The sequence below is a fragment of the Hemicordylus capensis genome, chromosome 2 (assembly GCF_027244095.1).
Source record: "Hemicordylus capensis ecotype Gifberg chromosome 2, rHemCap1.1.pri, whole genome shotgun sequence".
Lineage (NCBI taxonomy): Eukaryota > Metazoa > Chordata > Lepidosauria > Squamata > Cordylidae > Hemicordylus > Hemicordylus capensis.
The window spans coordinates 50,023,521-50,046,535 of record NC_069658.1 but is presented as its reverse complement, the minus strand read 5'-3'; the positions used below and the strand labels follow the sequence as shown (position 1 = coordinate 50,046,535).

The 23,015-nt window shown below is 43.7% G+C and overlaps 1 protein-coding gene across 4 annotated transcripts in view; it reads left to right on the top strand.

The window, feature by feature from the left end:
• Positions 1–23,015, top strand: part of ARHGEF28 (Rho guanine nucleotide exchange factor 28) — a 246,277-nt gene that overhangs the window by 6,985 nt on the left and 216,277 nt on the right. For all 4 annotated transcript variants that reach the window (XM_053291271.1, XM_053291270.1, XM_053291268.1 and 1 more), the window contains exon 2: positions 20,741–20,784. In XM_053291271.1, coding sequence (XP_053147246.1) covers positions 20,752–20,784 — 33 coding nt within the window. In that variant the 5' untranslated portion in view covers positions 20,741–20,751. The remainder of the gene's footprint in view (positions 1–20,740; positions 20,785–23,015) is intronic.

Sequence of the window (23,015 nt, the reverse complement as noted above, 5' to 3'; positions counted from 1 at the left end):
TGGGCAAAGAGGCACCTTTTAAACGTGGTGGCTCTCCTATATTTAGCAGTAGGAGAGCAACTGTGTCTATTCAGCCCCACTGCAGCGTCCTTCCAGTGGCTGCTGCTGGCGTCTACTAGGTATCTGTGTTTTGATTGTGAGCTCTTTTGGGACAAAGGAACTATTTCCTTATAACTTTTCTATGTAAACCACTTGGAGAACTTCTTTGTTTAAAAGCAGTATATAAATATTCTTAGTAGCAATAACAATGGCTGACATACAGAGCAAGATGCACTAGTGCAATAGAACTTCCCAACTAAGTTTTTACGGGCCTCCTAACAGGTTTTTATGGGCGTTTTTACGGGCCTTCTAACAGGTTCAAAAGACCGGTGGTTTGACTGGTTCGAAGGTGGGGGTGTGTGTGTGTGATACCTTTTTAAGGATTGGGGAGGGTGCATTCCCCCCACCCCCCGCGTTTCCCCTGGCAGGGCAGCAGCGTACCTCCCTGCCGCCCCATTGCCTTCTTGGACCAGAAGTGACTGAAAGTTCCAGTCCAAGGAGGCAGAGGGGTGGCAGGGAGGTATGCTGCCCGGACCTTTTTACACAGCAATGCTGGAGGGGAAAATGCGGTGGTGGTGGTGAGGAGGAGGGGGTATGTGCACCATCCCCAGTCCTTAAATGTATTTCCCCTCCACCCTTGAGCTGCGCTGCACCAGTTCCAAGCACATCCCTAGTGGCAATCTTTGATGCCCTCCCTTTCCCTAGGAAGTCCACTGTGCTACTTGAAAATATGTCCCTGAGGATTACATAGCCCTCAGGGGCACATTGGCGGATGGCACAGAGGGCTTCCTGGGGAAGGTATCAAAAATTGTCATTTTCCTGCTGCTGTGATGCAGTTAGTTGGGAAGTTCTGTTAGGCTGCTCTCTCTCGCTGAACTGGTGCACCCTTGCTCTGTACATCAGTTGTTGGACTATAACTCCCTTCATCCCCAGCCACAGCCCTTGTGGCTGAGGATGATGGTCCTTTTAGGCCAAGGACCCAAATTTAAGAAGCTCTGCCTGAGAGGCTTCACAATGACACCCAGAGACGTAAGTTTTGGGCGGTATAAAAATATTTGAATGAATGAATGATGCCTGGATCTCTGGGGGATGCTCTCATCGGTCAACCGGCAGTGCCAGTTGAAGGCAATGGTTGTGAGACTCAGTTGGTGCATGCATGCCAACTTTTCCACCAAGTACTAGAGCAGGTACTGTGGGGTTCTGAGGCTGGTCAGATAGGATTTCTTATGGTGTGGGCCGTTGGCCAGTGCTCAACCTGGCTACCCCATGATACTTTCTGTATAATTTGCATCTGGTGCTGAATGCTGAATGCTGCACTTACACAGCATCACAAAACACACATAGAGGCTATTCATACGATTGTAGAAAATCAGGCTAGCCTCTGCTAGCCCGGTGGTTCTTGAGCGGGTAACCCGCTCAAGTAGCCCGCCCCTTAAACCGGGTTTGCGGAGCGAGTGCTCCGCAAACCGGGTTTTTGCGATCGTGAGTAACTGCAGTGCGGCTCCATGCCATGGCTACTCACTAGTAGACCCCCGGCAGGGGGCTGAAAAGCAGCCTCCTGGCTCGGGGGTCTCCCCAGTATGCCCTGTGTGCTCGCGCAGGGCATAATGGAGCTTCCGGGGGCCATGCGGCCTGCAAACTCCCCAGCTCCCACCAGCAATGTCACGGAGCCGGCAGTCTGGGCGGCCAATCCGGCTGGCCACCCAGGGCTCCCGCCCTGCCCGCTTAGCTTTACAAACCAGGTCTCACTGATCGTGAGATTCGGCTCATAGTATTCTTTAAAAATCTTATATGGAATGAACGTGTCTACTCCAAATTCATTTAGAAATGCTGCTGCTGCTGCTGCATCCTCTTTGTGTGGGTCTTGCAACTCCTTCTTTTTCCTCCGATATATTTCAGTGTTTCCCCTAGGATATTACTCAGCACAAGCAATTAATACACTCAGAAACAATGACTGATATTGACTGGGGTGCCATATTGGGAGGTTGGAGACGAAATCACATACCAACCTTCCGTTCTTTCAGAGTGCATTTTATGATCACTCAGACACAGCAATAATTTTGGGCAACTAACTGATTCTGAATTATAAGCAATGTAATGGGCCTTTGCATCCCGATGGCACAGATCCCTTCTATGTTGCTCTTTTTGCAATGGGTAACAATATATCCAAGAGATGATCTTCACACCTCAGTGAGAACCTTGTCCAAACTCCTAAAATCGCTTTGCCCCTTCTCTCCAAACTGAAATTACATCCCTGAATATTGGTCTAGTATATGACTCGAAGGCGTAATCATTCTTTTCTTATATAGCGTAACCTGATTACAAACCAGATTCCTAGTGATTTCAAAAGCAGCCACCCCCTGCCACCGTGCTATTAAGGAAACCACTTTTGAAATTGAGGGTAGGGATGTGCACGGAACTGGCAGGGGCTGGTTCGACAGCGGGTGGGTGTGGCTTTAAGGGTGGGGGAGGATGCACTTACTCCCCCTGCTGCGTTTCCCCGGCCAGCGCACATCTTGCTAAAAGCCCGTCAAGGTGGCAGTGTACCTCTCTGCTGCCCCACTCCAGTGTTATCTGGAAGTCGCAACTGCGACTGCGCATGTTGCTCACGCACGTGAAGTGCGATGCATGCAGTCGCTACTTCCGGTTACTTCTGGATAACGTTGGAGCGGGGCAGCAGGGAGGTATGCTACTGCCCTGACGGGCTTTTAGTGAGATGTGTGCCAGTGGGGGAAATGTAGCAGCGGGGGGTGCATTCTCCCCTGCCCTTAAAGCCACCCACCCCCCGGTCGAACCCTTGAGCTGGGCAACATTCGAACCGGTCTGGAGGCCCGTAAAAGGGCCTCTGAACCTGTTTGTGCACATCCCTAATTGAGGGTACTATTATTAAAGCAGATTGAGATGTGTGTGTTTGTGTGGGGTTACTATTCAAAGAAAACAAGTTTTAAAAAATTGCCCTGGTGTATCTCCACTTTATTTGCTGCCATAAGTCACTTTTTTTGTTTTTGCTTTGGACCAAGAATCAGGAAAAATGAGCCCCGGATTAGCATGATTATATATATTCTTCTTTGGAAGTTATTTTGCCATCGTGAAGCTGTTGTGCTAAATACATGTCCCCCACCCCCCTTTGGTTTACAAAGTAGCTGGCAGGTGTCACAAAATCCCAAACAATAGCAGTGCAAATCTTTCCGAGGGGGAAGCATAAATAAAGTTAACCTGTATGTTCAATGTTCACCTTGCCAAGCAGTCTTACATATTGTGTACTTTTGCTTAATCTGACTTCTGTACTGGTGTGTAAACTGAAATGGTTTGTTAACAAAACCCTTCCTCCCCTCCAAAAAAACAAAAACAAGAAACCCCAAACAACCGTTCTAGTTCCTTATCTTGACACAATATGCTTTGCTTTACACTTTTGAGCAGAGATATCTCACTTGACGCCCGGGTGGCGAGGAACTTTTTTTGACAGGCAGGAGCTAGAGGATGCCGAAGAGGCTGGGATAAGAACGCATTTAAAGCATAAAGATCCTCAGTCCTGAAAGCAAGTCCCAGTGGAACTCAGCTCTTTCCTTTTGTGCAAATGAGTTAATGAAGGAAGATACTTGATTAATTAAAGTCTCATAGCAGCTTACAAAAATTAAAATTTCCAAAAGCCTATTAAAGAATCCAATTATAATTAACAGCAACTTAAGATGGGAGAATAAACTATCATCACAAGCAGCAGAAAACATATATTCTAGTCATTAGAAGAAGGCCTTCTGAAAAAAGGAGGTCTTCAACTTTGATTTAAAAACAGCAGGAAAAAAGAAGCCAATCACATCCTTTTGGGAAAGGCGTTCCATGGCTGTGGTGCAATCACGGTAAAGGTCCTGGCCCTAGTCCATGCCAGGTGAATATCAGGAAATGAGCAGCTGGATATGGGAGAAGGCTTAAGGTAACTTGGCCCCAGGTTGTAAAGAAGTTAATCTTGACCTGTTTCTAGTCCTACAGCTGATTGGCATGGGCCTCAGTCCATGAAATCTAAAGAAAGATCCAGGGAGCCTTCAGGCACACAGCACTGAGCCAGCAGGCCAGACAGGAGAAGGTTATAAATGTACTACAAGGCTCTGAGACTGGCTAGGGACTGCAGTCATGCAACCCACAGCTTCTGGAACAGCTGTTGGCTAACTCAGTGAAGCCAATTTCTTCCTATCTTCAAAGCAGAGCTTAATTTTTCTCCCAAGTTCATCAGCTTTGAGCTAAACTAGAATTGATGGCAGCAGAACTGCCTGCAGAATGGAACCAGTTGCTGGAGCCTTATGTAGCACAGGTGCTTGGCTTTAGCCATTGCAATGGTTAAAAAAAAGGGGGAAAGGGTGGGGGAGACAGGAGGGGAGGACTATTAAAAAAACAAATAAGTGTTTGAAATGTTTAAGAGAGGGAGGAAAAAATGGTGGACAGCAGTTGCTCAGGAGAAGAGGGAGAGAAAGAAGGAGAAGGGGACAGAAGAAAGGAAGAGAACAAGAGAAGACAGATCAAAGTGCAGTGAGCATCTGGGCCCCACCGCAACAACATGTTACCTTTTAGAAGAGATGAGTCCTCATAACATCGTTCATGTGTCCCAAGTCCAGTATTTTAAACTGACTGTAGAAAAACTTGGTTTAAGTGTATATTTTCCTGACCCTTCCCCTATTTCTTCTTATTCATGCCTTGTATGTTTTCTCTGATTTAATAATTTGATTAGTAAATCTATTTATTATTTATGTTTTTGTTTGTATTTAGTTTATTGTATAGTAACCAGGGAAAATTATAAACTGGCAGTCTAGAAGAATTATTTCTTCCTCCTACAGGAATTAGGGAGAAATCCTTTAAGAGGGGCTACGTAAATTGGAGGCACTGTTGTGACTCTCTATAGTGTCTGCTTAGGCTGGTTAATCTGATTTACTCAGGCACAAGAGTTCTTATTGAAGGAGTGGATCCTGCCCAGGTATTCTGATTGCAAGGCGTCTTGTTAGGTACAAGTAAGCAGCCACACCTTAGTAAGTAAAAGTAAGCAAAACACCTTAGATGTGTTAGATTCAATTTCTGAACTAGGGAAAATGACAATTGACAGAATGTTTGATCCTGCTAAGAGCAGTGTGACAGCTCTGTGTTTGTATGACAAGGTATTAGATCCTTGGTATGTACCCACAGAAATTAAATCTGATGGTGACTATTTCCCCTGGAAAATTGTACTGAATGAAAAGGAACACAGTTCTCCAGAGGATCCTAGAAAAGGAGGAAATTTTGTAAAGGAACTGTCAGCTGCCTTGGAGAGAGAAGGGAAAACCATGAAAGATGCTAGGGAATTACTTGCTCCTGCAGCTCCTTTAGTAGTTGATCCCTCCACTATTATTTTAACCCTGAGAAGAATTCTTCGAAACACTTTGCAATCATGTGGGGAAGTCAGCTCTTATCAGTATTGGCTGGTGTGGGTGCTGCCGGGGAGGATGACGAAAGGCACCTTTAATACACTTAAAGTGGATAGGTGCTTACTTCTGCTCCCACTGCACCTGAATGCTACTTTGAGCAGCAGCACACCACCCAGCACCCCCTGTGGCGGGGCATCACCTCTGCCACTCACATGCCTTCCACTGAGCTGATTCCCTGCTGGTTGCCATGTGAGTGGCAGAGGTGATGCCCCGCCACAGGGGGTGCTGGGTGGTGTGCTGCTGCTCAAAGTAGCATTCAGGTGCAGTGGGAGCAGAAGTAAGCACCTATTAACTTACACTTAAAGGTGCCTCTTGCCTACAAAGTGATTTGTTTTTCCTGTTACCAATCCTTACTCTTCTAAGCAGTCAAGTGCTTCAGAGAATAAAAGAACTCCTCCATTATTAGACTGGTTTGGAATGCTCTGTGGGAAAGGGGAGGGAAGTTCCCTAGCACCACGTCAATGAGCCTTGGAGCCTAGGGGTCACCAATTGCACCTGTCCTGGGAACAGTGTTAGATGTTGTTTACTGCAACTCCCATAATCCCTAGCTAAAGGCCATTGCAGCTGGGGATGCTGGGAGTTGTAGTGAACTACATCTGGGAATTCCTGTAGAGGGAACACTGCTTGGAGGAGTTCTTTATTGATTCCAGTTGGATGGTGGAAGTAAGGGCCTTGCCCTAAAGGAGAGTCGTTGGTGGCAGCAATCATTACCAGCCTGGAGGACCATATCCTTTAGTGGGAGTCAATCCTTCAGTCACCCTGTAACCAGTGGGTCTGTGAGGGGTGGGGTCACCCTGCAACATTCTAGAAGTACTTTTGGATCAACAGAAATGGGAGAATATTCCTATTTTCATTTCAAGGCTACTAGTCAATCTTAATTGGTTGAAGGAATTATCCCCCTTCATTTCTACAGATGTTGAAGGAAGTCAGAGATTTGTTTGTTTATCATATTTATATACTGCCTGATATATAGATCTCTAGGCAGTGTACACAATCCAAATTACAATATAAAAACAAATAAAACACTTTCACAGAATAAAAATTATTAATTACAATTCATAGAGTGAAACAATTAAAATTTCACAGGATAAAAATGGTTAAAACAGTTTAAAATTAATTTTAATTAAAAACCTGAGAAAACATGTGTGTCTTAAGGGTTTATTTTTTAAAAAATTATTATTATTATTAATTCGATTTCTATACTGCCCTTCCGAAAATGGCTCAGGGCGGTTTACACAGAGAAATAATATATAAATAAGATGGATGAGCAATCAGAGAAGGAGAAGCAATCAGAGCAATCTAATAAGCAATCAGAGAAGGAGAAGCTCATATTTTGACAGGGAGTGCATTCCAAAGCCCTGGGACAGCCACAGAGAAGGCCTGGCTCTGAGTCACCACCAGAGGAGCTGGTGGCAACTATAACCTGACCTCCCCAGATGATCTTAATAGGTAGCAGGGTTCATGACAAAGAAGGTGGTCTCTTAAGTAATCTGGACCTAAGCCATTCAGAGCTTTATAGGTAATGACCAGCACTTTGTATTTCACTTGGAAACCCATTGGAAGCCAGTGCAATTTTTTTCAGAATCGGTGTTATATGGTCTCTTGGGTTATCCCAGAGATCAATCTGGCTGCCACATTCTGCACCAATTGTAGTTTCTGCACTAGGGTCAAAGCAGCCCCATGTAGAGTGCATTACAGTAGTCAAGCGTGGAGATCACCAGCATATGTACCACTGTTTTAAGGTCATTTACCTCTAGAAATGGGTCTAACTGACATAGCCGAAGCTGATAAAAAGTGCTCTTGGCCACTGCCCTAACCTGAAAAACCAGAGAGATTTTTGGATCCAGGAACATTCCCAAGCTATTTAACTGATCTTTTAAGGGGAGTGTAACCCCACCGAGAACAGGTAGGTCTAAACCATCTCTCGGGTCTTGACTGATGAGATAAAGAAGAACAGGAAAGCTGTTAGTCAAGCTCTTTGTTTTGGCAACAAAACCTTCAGAAACAGTAACTCTTTCCAGACATACAAGTCCTATGCAAGAAAGAGTAGCAGTAATGACTCCAAATGGGGGAAAAATGCAGACACAATTCTATTGATGCAGTGGGAAGAAGGATTGATTCTTCTAAAATCCCAATTAGAGAGTACCAAAGTGACCAGCAGAGGTTACAAGCACAGATAGCGGAGCTATGGAAGGAATCTCTCTCAGCCCTATCTTGGAGAAGCCCAGGAGGGAACTTGAAACTTTCTGCTCTTCCCAGAGTGGCTCCATCTCCTGAGGGGAATATCTTTCAGTGCTCAAATTTCTAGTCTCCCTTTCATATGCAACCAGGGCAAACCCTGCTTAGCTAAGGGGACAAGCCATGCTTGCTCCCACAAGACCAGCTCTCCTCTCCTCTATCAGAGTACTGAAAGAAAATATGTTACCAGGGATGTGCTATCATACTCTGGATCAAAATGCTGAGAGTGACCAGATCGTCCTGGAGAGAATCTATCTATGTGGTCGCTAAGAGTCGACACCAACTTGACAGCAAGTTGAAGACAGATCATCCTGGAGAGAATCTGTCTATGTGGTCGCTAAGAATCGACACCAACTTGACAGCACTCAGTCAGTCAGTCAGTCAGTCAATCAATCAATGCCTGTGTTACGACTTGAGGTGAGCAATTTATCTAATTTAAGGAAATCAGATTAACAGCAAGCACAGCAGAAAGATCCATTTGTTTGGCTGAAATTTGGAAAATTAAAACTAATCAGGGTTCATTTAGCTGCGTGAGATCAAAACATCCTAATATAACATTACTTTTAAGAAAATGGGATAAACTCATCTTAAAGGATGATTTACTTTACAGAAGCATTCAGAACCCCTGTGATTAGGGGGAAATCCCCTAAGAAGGGCTACACTTATAAGGCAGCAAGGTGGCGGCAATTTAAAGTACCACATAGGTGAGGGGGGAGTTAAACCTTTCCTCTGCCCATACTTTCAACCCTGGAAACCACTTTTCTAACATCAGTGGGATAATGTGACTGGAAGTAACCTCCTGTAGGCTTTACACACAGGACTTCTGCCCTGAATCTCCTTCGGGAGAGAGTGTGTGCATAAACACACCAGCCAAACTTACCCCGAAGTCCCTTCGAGATCCTTGGACCCACTCCACACACAAGTCAAGCTTTGTCTTGCAAATTCTAGCTTATCTCGAGGTATTTCCAGATTTTTAAAATGCTGGTTTTAAGCTACTTTTTCTGAAAACACCAGTGCAAACAGGGAGAGGCGCTGATGTAAAATCATTAGCTTGATAAGAGGCATGCTCTCTTCAGAAATGCAGATCTATCTCTGTAGGGAGCTCTCTCCCCCACCCCCACTTCCATTGGCCAGAAGGAAAACACTGCCGCCTGCAGGTGGACTTGTTTCAAAAGAAAACTGAGAGCAGGGGAGGGGCTGCTTCCCTCAATGCCGTATGAAGTGCGAATAAATCCCTGGTGGAAAAAAGCAGGTAAAGCAAAGCAGCTGCAGGTAAGAAAATGGAGGTAGAAGGAAGAGTTAGGCTCCCTCTCTGGTCTCTCTCACCCATCCATTTTGGGCTTCAACTGCCCAATCCCACTTTATAAAGAATCAGCAGGACTCAGATGGATGCTGCTGCCATCATGTCTACTTGTAGCCTGAGTGCTTTGTCTCAAAGCTTACCTGCCTGTTCTTTGGGCTTCTTAAATGTAGGACATCTGAGATTGCTTTTCAGCCTGCTCTTCTGTCTTTGTCTCAGGTTTGTGAAGCCTGCCACTTAGCTCTAACTAACCAGAGAGGCAATTCCTAGAGTAACAGAATCAGGCATCACCACTTTTTCAATGACTGTAACAATAAACAAATTTTCAAGTTGATATTATGTACACCCACTAGCAAAATACGTCAGTGATGGAATCAGAAATGACGTCTAAAAATTCTGATTCCATTACTGATGCATTCTATACATTTCAGACATTATAATATTTAAGGGTTTTGTAAAAATATGGCCTTATAACAGAAGATGGTCTCTTGCCAGTGAGTATATATAATCTGAAAATTTGAGTATGATTACAGTCATTGAAAAGGTGGTAACATGACTCTCTTGCCCTTGGAATTGCCCAGTGGTCATTTCCTGCACAAACTGCTAAATTCACACTGCTAAATTCTCCTCCACACATTGCCATGAAGCCATGGTTTCTGTTCCTGGTTAAACAAGAACCCCAATTAGTGTTAACTGCAGTTAATGCTGATGTTTGCCAACAAGGGTCCAGTTCGGATGATATTTTATCTGCCAGCCTGATTTTATGTGATAAGGATGTGTGCATGCCATGAGCATACAGTCGTTTCCCTTTCTGGGCGCTTTCCAGGCTAGGTGCTCAACAGCAGCAAAATGCCTCCATTTGGGCAAGTTGCACTGAAAATGTAAACAGCAGGGAGAGCAGTCTCGCAGCAACTAACAACACCCCAAAGCAGCAACTTCCTTACACCAGATATACAACGTCCTAGCTCTATATCGCAGCGATTAAATTCGAGAAAAGGCATTGACAATGTGAACGGCACCCTGCTGTCCACGTAGGGACTGTGGTGTCATAACGCAGGAAGTGTGGAAGCACACTTCCGAGATCTGATGTGACCCCATTGCAGGATCTAATCTGGAAAGCGCCCAGGTGCACCTTTCCCTAAACACATGGCTTTTCTCCGCATCTGAACTGCTCCTCTGCACGCAGCCCAAATACCCCTGCTCCCAAATTTCGGAAAAGGGCTTTTCTGTGCTCTAGGGATGTGCACGGAACTGGTAGGGGCTGGCTCTATGGTGGGGGTGGGGTAGCTTTAAGGGTGGGGGAGAGTGCACTTATCCCTCCCTCCGCTCCCCCCCCCCCGCCGGCACTGGCTGGAAAATTGGTCCGGCGGGGCGGCAGCATACTTCCCTGCTGCCCTGTCCGGTCTTCAGACCGGAAGTAGGCAGAAGTAGTGAGCGTGCATGCACTACTTCCACCTACTTCCGGTCCAAAGAGCAGACGGGGCGGCAGGGAGGTATGCTGCCACCCCGCCAGACTGGTTTGCCAGCCAGTGTCAGTGGGGGGGAAAGCGGAGGGAGGGATAAGTGCACCCCCCACCCTTAAAGTTATCCCACTCCCCTCTGAACTATTCAAACCGGCCAGTGTTCGAACCTCTTCAGAATCCCGTAAAAGGGCCCCTGAACAGTTTCCTGCACATCTCTAATGTGCTTTCAGGGGGCACACACACCCATGTGCATGTCATAGGCTGGTGTATAAAGTATCTTTCAAACCAGCCCAAGTGGAGTAAAGGAAGTATATCTTCCCTTGGCTGGCTCCCATTCTTTAGCTTTGACCAACAGGGTGTCACCATGACATATGGAACGTCGTCACCCCCCTGTCCTGCCTAGATATGCTATTTAATGAGTTGCTTTCAACATAAATGCAAGTGGAAAATTTGCAAGAACTTCCAACAGTCACATAAGACTTAAAAAGAGGCAGCTTCTTAAAAAAATGAAGGGACTAGTAGGACTAGTACAAAAGAAACTGAAAGGGAAAGTTAAAAAAGGTAAAATCTCTCCTAAAGGGTTAGCGGTTATTTAAAAGACCAGTAACAGAAGCTCAGATATATGCCACCAATATTAGGAAAAGTGAGTCCAAGAGGATGCCAGCATGGTTATAATGGGCCCTGGCAAGGAAGTTATACAAGGTAAAAATACTGCAAAAGCTGTATGACAGATTCCCTGAAAAAGTCCGTTCAGGCACAGGTTGAGAGTGTGTTGAACTGCGACAAATAAAGGTGACAAGAGATAAAACTACAGGGCTTATTGACAAATTAAAAATTAATAAATCACTAAGTTTGGACAGCATCCACTTGTGAGTTCTTCAATAACTGAAATGTGAAATTGCTGTTCTAACAAGGTTCTGTTACTTGACCCGGAAATTGGCCTCCATATCAGAGGATTAGAAAGAAGCCAATATAACACCGATTTTTAAAAAGGGATCTAGGTGGGATCCAAGGAATTACAGGCCAGTTTGTTTAATATCTATTTTGTGCAAATTGGAAAGCATTAAGGATAAAATGATCGAGCATATGGAAGAAGTCATTTGCTGAAGGTCGCTGGTTTCTGCAAAGGTAAACCCAGCTTCATTAAGCTTCTAGAGTTCTTTGAGAGTGTCAACTGGCATGTGGATAGATTCACCCAGTAACCATGCATACTTGGACAACAATTTCTTTGACAAAGCTACACACAGAAAGCTTCTGAGTAAACTTAGCAGCCAGAGATAAGAGGACGCGTCCTCTTATGGATTGGTAACTGGCTCAGTGAAAACGTCAAGTTAGTCTGCAATAGCTGTGAAAAAGGTGAACTTTATGCTAGGGATGATTAGGAAACGGATTGAAATTAAAACGTTATAATGCCTGTATACAAATTTATGGTGTGGCCACATTTTCAATACTGTGTACAGTTCTTGTTACTGCTTCTCAAAAAGGATATTTTATAATTGGAAAAGGTACAGAAGAAGGCAGTCAAAAATTATTGGGCCTGGAGCACATTCCCTATAAGGAGAGCTACCTTTGGGGCTTTTTAGCTAATGGGGACATGATAAAGGCTGATAAAGTTATGCATGCTGTGGAGAGCATGGATAGATCTGTGTTAAAAACCAGTGTTATACTGGCTTCTTTCTAATCCTCAGATATGGAGGCCAATTTCAGGGCTAAGTTACAGAATTTTGTTAGAACAGTAATTTCACATTTCAGTTATTGAAGAACTCACAGGTGGATGCTGGCCGAACCTGGTGAATTATTAATTTTTAATTTGTCAATAAGCCCTGTAACTTTATCTATTTCCCCCCTTTCCCTTAACACTAGAACCTAGGGTCTTCCCTTGACACTGACTGGCATGAGATTCAGAACAGACAAAAGGAAGCACTTCTTCTCACAAGACTTAACTAATCTATGGAATTTGCTGCCACAGCATGTCTTGATGTCTTTAATCACCAGCCTAGACGTCTTTAAAAGAGGGGAATAGAGAAATTCATGGAGGACATGTCTGTCAGTGGCTACTAGTTATGGTGGTTGTATGCCACCTCAGATGCAGAGGCAGTATACCTCTGAATACCAGTTGCTGAGAGTAAGAGGAGACTGTTTGCCCACATGCCTCTCAGGGCTTCCCAGAGGCATCTGGCTCACCACCGTGGGAACCAGGATGTTAGCTGAGATGGACCTTTGGTTTGATCCAGCAGGGCCCTCGCAGGGGAAAGGTCTAATAGCCTTGTTTGTTTCGTCGTCTTGACATCGTCTCTGTAGAGCAGCTTCACTTCATCTTGGAGACAACCCCTGCATAATGTCACTCCAGATATACAAACAACCAAAAGGGCAATGCTACTGTTTTTCTTATGGTATTAACAAGATCTTATACATGAGCAGGAAGCTGAAGAGGATCAATTATGTGTTTTGTTGCACGTCCTTTTCAGGAAATACCATTATTAATGTGTGACTATATTGGGGCTTGTTTAAAGGAAATAATGTGTGCGCGAGCTGAAACAATGGTGGTTGTCCTTTTGCATGGAAGATGTAAGATGTTCTCCCAGGGTGTTTGGTGAGACTTAAGGCTACGTGAGATGCATGCCAGTGCAATGTAAGAATGGCTATCACATATCTGTTTTGCTGCCAGGATGTATTTGGAGGAAAAAACAAACATTGATTTGAGCAAACCAGCACTGTGGCTGTCAGACAAGCACCCCATCATTTGAAGCATCATATCTTAAGAGAGGAATCTGAATGTCTAAGATTGCAGTCCTAAGTGCATTTACTAGGGCAGAGATTCCCAACCTTGGGTCTCCAGATGTTGTTCAACTACAACTCCCATCACCCCCAGCCAAAATGGTTTGTTAATAATGCCTTCCATGCACTGTTTTTATGCAGTGTGGAAAGACCAGGTTTTGGGACTGGGCGCTTTCCAGACAAGCTGCTCATCATCAGCAAAATGCCTCCATTCAGGCAAGTTGCATTCGGAACGTAAACAGCAGGGGGAGCAGTCTCGCAGCAACTAAAAACCTGAAAAACCAGCAACTTTTTTCACGTTGGATATACGACGTCCTTGCTCTATATCGCAGCGATTAAATTCACAAGGCATAGGAAATGTGAACGGCACTCTGCTGTCTGTGTAGGGGCTGCAGTGTCACGACACAGGAAGTGTGGAAGCATACTTCCGAGATTTGTCTTGACCCCATTGTAGGATCTAGTCTGGAAAGCGCCCTGGCTCAAGCCTATTGTGGGACCAAGAGGGCCCCATATCTGTTTATACCCTGAAGGCTGGAAGGACAACTGGGGAGGGATGCAGATGCATGAACTAAGACAGGCATAGGCAACCTTGACTCTTCAGCTGTTGTTTACATTTTGGCTGGAGATAATGGGAGTTGTAGCTCAACAACAACTGGAGAGCCAAGGTTGCCTGAACTAAGAGAATGCCCCAGAATTTCTTCTGTTGGCTTCTTCTGTTGACCTGAGGACAGGACAATGCAAATCTCCAACATTGCTGGTAGGGTTTCCAGGTCCAGAAAATAGCGAAAATCATTGAAGCCCGTCACTAAAAAAGTGGAAATAGTCATCTGTAAGGGGAAAAAGGCCACCACACATGACCCCTTCCCTACAGTTCAAACACCCTTCTCTGGATCACAGAATCCCATTGTGACATATTGTGCATTTAATTTCATTTGTAAGGTGGGGGGTCTAGCTTGGTCTGCATTTGAATGGGGGACCACTTGTGAGCACTGTAGGATATTCCCTTTGTAGCTCAGTGGAGGAGCATCTACTTTGCATGCAAAAGGTCCCAGGTTCATTCTCTAGCAACATCTTCAGGAAGGGCTGAGAGAGACTCCTGCCTGAAACCTTGAAGAGCTGCTGCCAGTCAGTGTAGACACCTCTGAGCTAGATGGGCCAATGATCTGACTCAGTATAAGGCAGCTTCCTATGTTCCTATGCATATTTATGTTGATATTTAGCTATATGCACTCAAATCCTAATTATGTAAATTCAGATGAAAATGCAGTGTTAAAAAAACCCACACGCCTATCTCAGTAGTAAGCAGCCCAGTTTGACCCCTTCTATGAACTATATTTAAGCAAAAAGCATATGCATTTACAGTGCATGTCCAACAGAAGGAAAAGCACCCAATTTGCTGTTATGTAGTCACCATTCTGATTTTAAACAGAACTGCAGAATTTGGTCCAAATCAGTTCCCAATTGCGCCTGAAACATTCACGTGTCCTCCATCTGGAAACAGGGTGGATTACATCACCACAAACTATGCCATTAAGGTGTTCCTGTTAGGAATGTGCATGGAACCGGTAGGGGCCGGTTCTAAGGCGGGGGTGGGGTAACTTTAAGGCCGGGGGTGGGTGCACTTACCTTTCCCCCCCCCTTTCCCCCCCTCCAGAGCTTGCTTGGGCGGGGCGGCAGCATACCTGCCTGCCATTCCATCCGCTTTTCAGACCGGAAGTAGGCGGATGTAGTTCGCTCGCGGACCGGTTTTCAAGAGAGTGTTGGCGGGGGGAAAACAGAGGGAGGGGTAATTGCACCCCCACCCTTAAAGTTGTCCCACCCCCGCCTTCAAATTCCTCGAACTGCTGGTGTTTGAACCTGTTCGGAGGCCTGTAACATGGCTTCCAAACAGGTTCGTGCACATCCCTAGTCCCTGTATTTCACTCACTACAACTGTACCATATTTGGTTCAAATTGGTTAGCCCACAAGTTAGCCCACTTGTGCCACAAATGTTTATGTATCCGCCATCTTGAATCGGGGTGGATGACCTCATCACAAACTATGCCATTGAGGTGTCCCTATATGTCCCTACAGTTATACCCAATTTGGTTCATATTGGTCCAGGCATTGTGAACATAGGAACATAGGAAGCTGCCATATACTGAGTCAGACCATAGGTCCATCTCACTCAGTATTGTCTACACAGACTGGCAGCAGCTTCTCCAAGGTTGCAGGCAGGAATCTCTCTCAGCCCTATCTTGGAGATGCCAGGGAAGGAACTTGGAGCCTAGATGCTCTTCCCAGAGCGGCTGCATCCCCTAAGGGGAATATTTTACAGCGCTCACACTTCTAGTCTCCCTTCCTATCAATGAAGTTGTTGGTGAGTTGGAGGGGGGAGACACATGGACACATAAATAGACAGACACATGCACACGCTGGGAATGCCAGGTGATCTCATGTGCACGGACTGCAGAGAGCCTTCCCAGTGTCACCGCCACTCCAGGCAGCTTCCTGCTGTGGTGGCATTCCCCCCAGCAGCTCCATCACTTAGTTGGCCTCTGTACATGTGTGGAGCGGTCAGAATTTGGACCAGTGCATGAACCGCAGTCCATGTGGGCTATCTCTCTCACATACACAGGATTCATAAATGAGGGAAAGATCAAAACACACATGAATGTTTTCCCACATTCATAAATGCTGCTTAACTGGGCAAAGAGGCACCTTTTAACCTGGTGATTCTCTTTATTTAGCAGCGGGAGGGTAACTGGCCCTATCCACCCCCAGCACAGTACCTCCAGTGACTGTTGCTGGTGTCTATCTTATATTTCTTTTTAGATTGTGAGCCCTTTGGGGACAGGGATCCATCTTATTTATTTGTTATTTCTCTGTGTAAACCGCCCTGGGCCATTTTTTGAAAGGCGGTATAGAAATCGAATAAATAAATGAATGAATGAGAGGGGGAACCACATACAGAAAACAAACAGATAAGGGTGTTTGTTGTTGTTTGTTTTCCTTCCCTTTCCTTGAGGGAGACAAGCTCCGCAGACAGCTTCTACCTCCAGCTCCTTGTCACTTCCTCACTCAGCAGCTGCATGCAAATGTTCAGCTGGGGAGGAGGATCAATCAGGTGGCTACTGCTGGGAGAAGGCAGGACTGGTTTTTAACCCTTTTCTTTTTCTACTACTGCCTGACAGCAGTCAGCAGCCATGAAGAAAATGGCAAAGCAGGTGGGAGGAGGTAGGTAGCGATGTGCATGAAGCGTTTCATACATATCGGGGGTGGGGTGGAGAGCGGACACTTTAAAAGAAGGATGGCAGGTATTACCTGCCCCTTCATTGCTCTGCCACCGCCCCACTACGGTGCTGTTGGTATTAAACGCCACATGGCACAGCTGCAGTGCTGCTCCCAGCAGCCCGCAGGTGGCGTCATCACGTAAATGGCATATGCGCATGCACGGATGCCATTTATGTGCCGACCCTGCCTGTGGGCTGCTGGAAGAAACACTGTAGCCGCACGGCACAGTGTTTATTACCGGCAGGGCTGCAGGGGGTGTCAGAGGAGTGTCAGAGGGGCAAATAAGACCTGCCTTCCTCTTAAAGTGCCCGCCCCCGCAACGATTCAGCTGGGGCAGCTCGAAGCGTTTCAGCACTTTGAATTAGATGTGCCGAAATGCTTCGTGCACATCCCTAGAGACAGGCAAATTATGGCAACATGACAAGGATTCAGGATATTTTCTCCAACAAGAAAATAGTTGGAGGGGATTAAAAACAGTCTAAAATCTGGTTCAAAATTCCAAAATGGCAACCCTACTTGGTGGATGGCAACCCTACTTGGTCCGTGCCTCTCTTAGTGTTTCAAGGCCATGAGATATGCCTAACTGTTCTGAGCATGGGTGCATGAACTAAGAGAACGCCCCAGTGTTCCTTAGATGGGGTAATCTAGATAGAAATGGCCCAATCATATCTGGCAACCTCAGGTGCCATCATACCAAGTTTGATCTAGCCATTTCTATCCTGTGTCAAAGACAAATCAATCCACTGGTGCAAAATAAAGACTTTATTAGAAGATCCCAATGAGTTTCAAGCTACAGTTCTTCATCAGGGGACCATATATTTATTTACATTTATTATTATTTAACAGATTTTTATACCGCCCAAAACTTAAGTCTCTGGGCAGTTTACAACAAAATAAAAACAGAAAAAAGTAAAACATTAGTTAAAACAAAAAACCAAAAGTTTATAACATTACAACAATTTAAAATTTGTAAAGTAATATTTTAAAACAGCATTAAAACTATTAAAACAATATTAATTAAAAGCCTGGGTGAACAGATGTGTCTTTAAATACTTTTTAAAAGCTGTCAGAGATGAGGAGGCTCTTATTTCAATAGGGAGTGCATTCCAATCCTCGGGGCAGCAGCGGAAACATTATATGAAGCATTTATATTGTTTCATATAAATGAAACAATAATGAATTGAAGCAATAAAACATACGTATCACAAAATGGACGCTAAAGGTCTTTAGCTTACACTACACTAGATTATATGGAGTAACTTTTTTTTTTTTTAACATGGATGTTCCCTTTGTGTTGGTAGGAAAAGCCATAATGTGTGAAATGGCCCCATAGCAACCAGGAGTCTGTTAAAGAAGTTTTGTGTTTGTTTTTTGTGGTGGAAATGGTACAGGCAAATTCAGCATCCACTGGAGGAGAAATGTTTAAACAATATATTACTCACTGCATGCGGCTTGGTATGAAATAACAATGCAAAACAGAAGCTTATTGGTTTTGGAAGCTTTTCAACTTGAATAGCAAATCTACTTTTGAATGAAGGTGACCTCCCTTCAGGCAGACTCCTATGTTTTTATCTGATTTTTGTAAGACTGTATTGTTTAGGACATTCTTCCATGGTAGCATTCTAAAAGCATTTTCCAAATTAATTTTTAAGAAAATATTTTGGGAGATAGCCTTTGTGAATGTGATGGAAGAGGAAATGCAAAGGGATTTGAACTGTTTGCTGTGTGATACTTTATTTGTGCTTCTTTTTGTATATTGAACACCGAATTAAAAACTCAGTAATGCAGTTCATAGGGAATAGGGCTGTAGCTCAGTAGTAGAGCATCTGCTTAGTATGCACAAGGTCCCATGGCATGTTCAATCCCTGACATCTCCAGATAAGGCTGAGAAAGTTCCTGCCTGAAGCCTTGGAGAGCTGATGTTGGTCAGAGTAGGCAATACTGACTTAGATGGACCAAAGGTCTGACTCAGTATAAGGCAGCTTCCTATGTTCCTTTGTTCTTCCTCTGTCCACAGCCTAAAAACTTTACTCTTTATTCTTAGGTAAGCTGCTTACTTCCTTTATACTACTAATGTTTCCTTCCCTATAACTTTTAGAGCAAAACACAGGTTGTGTTTTTATGGAGGTTAACTTCCGTACTGGGAAAAGTATGTACTACTTTGGCTCTGTTTCTGTGTGGAACACACAACTCCATCAGCATTGGCTTGTTTGGGCCTTGTGCAAAGTTACTTGTGCAAAGCAAGAAAAAGGTTGTTACGGTTGAGAATGGAAAGAAAGGTACCTTTCCTGGTTTCGATATTCTTTCTTACCTTAGGACAGAAGCAGGCCTGTAAGCAGCCTCAAAAATTTTTTTGCTGTGGGGGGTGGGGGTGGGTGTTGATTGCAGAAGTCAGGGGATGCAGGTTATAAAATGTTAAGTGAAAACAGTCAGTGAGGCTGGGGAGGAAAGAGAATTTGTGTGTGTGGCAGGTACACACCATGCCACCAGCTGGCTATAGGCCTGGACAGAAGTGGCCAACCTGAGGCTCTTCAGTGACTGGGGATGGGAGTTGTAGTCTATCAACAGCAGGAAGTTGGCCATCCTACCTTAGGACATTCCTTTGACTCAGGCTTTCTCTATTTCCCTTTAGGCTGTGTCCATATTTCCTTTTTTCCTTTAGCCTTTCCTTGTTCTAGCAGCTTCCTGTGTTGCTCTTAGACCATTTGAAGCATAGGAGTTGCTAGTGAGTAAGTGCTTTAGCTTGCAATGTCTAACACTTGTGAGTGCATTTGCTGGTAACATGGAGTGGCATGGAAGGCTGGTCTAAAGGGCCAGTTTTTCACCCTAGTTCTTTCTTAGTTTTGAAAAGACAGGCTAGAGCTCTCCTCCTCAACCAGATCTGCTGGAGGAAAGAGCTGCACCCAGAATGCCTCTTGGAACAGCAGCCTAACCATGAGCTACTCAACTTGCAAGCAATCACCCATGCCTGGAGTCTGGAGAGCTGAGTTTGTTGGGGGCACAGTAATAGCTTATTTAAACTGGTGAAAGACACATTAGGTCAAATGACAGAGTATGTCAAGATAATTAGTGAAGAAGTGGGGACTTCTTGAAAGTTACTTAAAACACAGTTCTGGTAATTTTTATAATAATTTTTGTTTGCTGCAGTTCCCATCGGATAACACTTACTTGATCAATCATTCAAAAACCTGTGGTGTAAGATGAGACTTAAGAAGCTTTCAGTTTTCACTCACATTCTAAAAAGCATGGAGATTGTGAATTAAGGTGTCCATCCTAACTTCTATGCCATATAAATTATAAAGTATTTGCACATTTGCATAGTCTTGTATATTATGCTGCTGTAGAAATGAAATAGCATGCCCTCACACTTTGCCTTGGTGTTTCAGCTTAAGTTTGAGCTGGGGAAGGGATGTACCCAGAACTGAAGTTTTTTGGATGACTGAATTTGCAGGCTTTTTGAAAAGGGAAATCTAATTGTATTGTGGGAAAGAGAAATTTAACAATAGCTCTTAGCCATGAAGGCTAAATGAAGGTATTGTAGTATATATATCACTTCTATATGTGATTCTCAAAGAAGCTGGTTACTGAAGCTTTGGATGTGATACTGTTTGGTTAAAAATACAAGTATTGATATTATTTCGCTCATATTTTCTTTACCATAGAGAAAACCAAGTGCAAGTTTTCTTCTTTGGCTAATTGTTCTCTTTGGAATTAACCACTGATTTGTTCATGTTAAATAAATTATGCTGAATTTTAAAAGAAATCAGAAACGTCATTTTTTGGGGGGTAGGTCTGCATGCTTTAATCTCTTGATTAATCAATGAAAGCTGTCGCTGATTTAATTAAAAAGCAAATTTTAATTACAGCTTTGAATGAAGAGGTCATTTTATTTTTGAAAGCTATAGATTCCTGTATTGATGTTTTTGATGATATACAAATGTATTTAAATTTAATTAATTGTTCTTCAATTGGTCAACAGTACAACTTTTTTCATGGCTCCACCTTTGCACCTGCTGTGTTCTCTTTGTTATGAAGCAATTTATAAGGAGCTGTGGCTTTTACAGATGCTAGGAAATTGCTTGGGGAAGCCATTCAATACCATGGTGATGGATTCAGTATAGGGCCCATAACAGCACACAGAATAGTGTCAATACCTTGTGATAAAGTGTGTGATAATTACTTTGGTTTACTCTGTTTGTAGATGCTGTAACGATGGAATTGAGCTGCACTGAAGTACCTCTTTATGTAAGTTCCACAACATTAGGCTTCTGCCCTAAAAGGTCCTTTCTTTTGTTCTGAACAGGGGCTTATTGAGAAGCAGCATGAATGAAGCAACAAAAAAATTCTGTTCCCTGCTTGACTGAGACACTAAGCCGCTGAAGGCTACTGTCACATTCGAGCAATTGTAGCAATAGTGCCTTTTATGCGTATTGTGCTCCACATTTCTGAAGGAGTTAGGAAATTATTTTCACATTGTGACATCCAGATCACTGCACTTCTGTCTTCCTTCAGTCTTGTTTGGAATGGAGAGGCTTGAAAACAGTCACTCTAGTTAAAGGAGATAAACATTGTCATTCCATAAATTCAAATGATCTTTTTTCCTCCCAGTGCCTCTCCCAGTAGCCCCAGAGGCACGATAATGGCAAATAAGGGATGTTGTATCTGGGGCTGGCAGAGGCCATGTAATTATTCCTCAGGCTTTTGTTAATTTATCTAGCGATTCACCCACAAAATCCTCCAACTTTGCATCTGAAAGGTCAAGAAACAGAAGTTTTTATTTTACAAGAGCCTCAAAGCATGCAATCCTAAACATACACACCAGGGAGGAAGACTCATCACGATAGTCAGATTTACCTCTGAGAAAATATGCTTTGGATCACCTTGCATGACTATTTACAGTCATCATCCTCCCTTTTATATATAATTAGGGCTATAATGTAACTGAAAGAAGCTTAGCTGATCATACGAGTTTTAATTATCAGTCAATAAAATAAATCTACACAATTTTTCTGAAGAAAGCAAGCATGCTTTCTGTTTTTAGATGGTACCTGCGGGTTTTTCATTGCTTTCGTGTGTGTGTGTGTGTGTGTGTGAGAGAGAGAGAGAGAGAGAGAGAATCTCTCTTTTCAGGTTTTGTGAGTAAAAATAGTTTAAAGGATTTTAAAATCTTGCTGCCAAGGGCAGTTCCTTAATGATTAATTTAACCGATTAAACTGCTAAATGTTGAAGCTGTAATTATAATCAGAGTTTAAGTTTTGAATTTGTTTGTTCCAGCCATGTAAATATTGAACTAATGACTACCAATGCTAGTTTTTCATGAGTGCCGGCAGTTGCTTTCAGTTCTTGTATCAGATAATCAGTAGCAAATGTGCATCAGCAGGTTTAAAAACAAGAGGAAAAAAGAGGGTAGACTAGATTTTCCAAGAGCTGGTTATACAAGATAATTACTCTGTGGTAGCTATTCAATCATACATTTATATGCTTTTCTTTTCTGTCATGGCTCATTGCACAATTCTTTTAAAAAGGTTTAACTTTTATATACCATCTCTTTTCAATCAGGAGTGCACAAGGTAAGTTAAAATTGGTCAATATTGTTAAAATGCTTTCTTTTTACTGATATTATGGTTTAGTGACTTTAGCGGCTAGGCTCCAAATAGTGACTTAGGTGTGCAAAATGGCCTTGGCGTTTCCTTTTCCTTTTAATAGCAAATCTCCATGTCTTATCACAAACAGCTTTTGAAAGCCCCTCCGTTTCAAAAGCAGTTTGCCACAAAACAATGGAGGCTTCTGTTTGAGCATATGAATATAGGAAGCTGCCTTATACTGAATCAGATTATTGGTCAATCTAGCTCATTATTGTCTACACAGACTGGCAGCAGCTTCTCCAAATTTGCAGGCAGGAATCTCTCTTAGCTCTATTCTGGAGATGCCAGGTAGGGAATCTGGAACCTTCTGAATGGAAACATGCAGATGCTTTTCTCAGAGCAGCCCCATCTGGGAGATATCTTACAGTGCTCACACACATGTACTTCTTCTTCTATGTATATTTATATACCGCTCTTCAAAGAAAGTTCTCAAAGCAGTTTACATAGAAAAATAAATAATACATAAATAAAATGGTTCCCTGTCCCCAAAGGGCTCACAATCTAAAATGAAACATAAGGCAGATACCATCAACAGCCACTGGAGGGATGCTGTACTGGATTGGATATGACCAGTTGCTCTCCCCCTGCTAAATATAAGAGAATCACCACTTTAAAAGGTATCTTTTTGCTCAATTAGCAGGGGTAATGTAGTTTCCATTCAAATGCAAACTGGGGCCGGCCCTGCTTAGCAAGGGGGACAATTCATGCTTGCTACCACAAGATCAGCTCTCAACATGAGCCCAAAGTCCCCTTGGTCTCACAGAATTAGTTGTGCAGTTCTTTGGATACCAGCCAGTGGCCGACATGTGACACAGGCTTATGAGGGCAGAG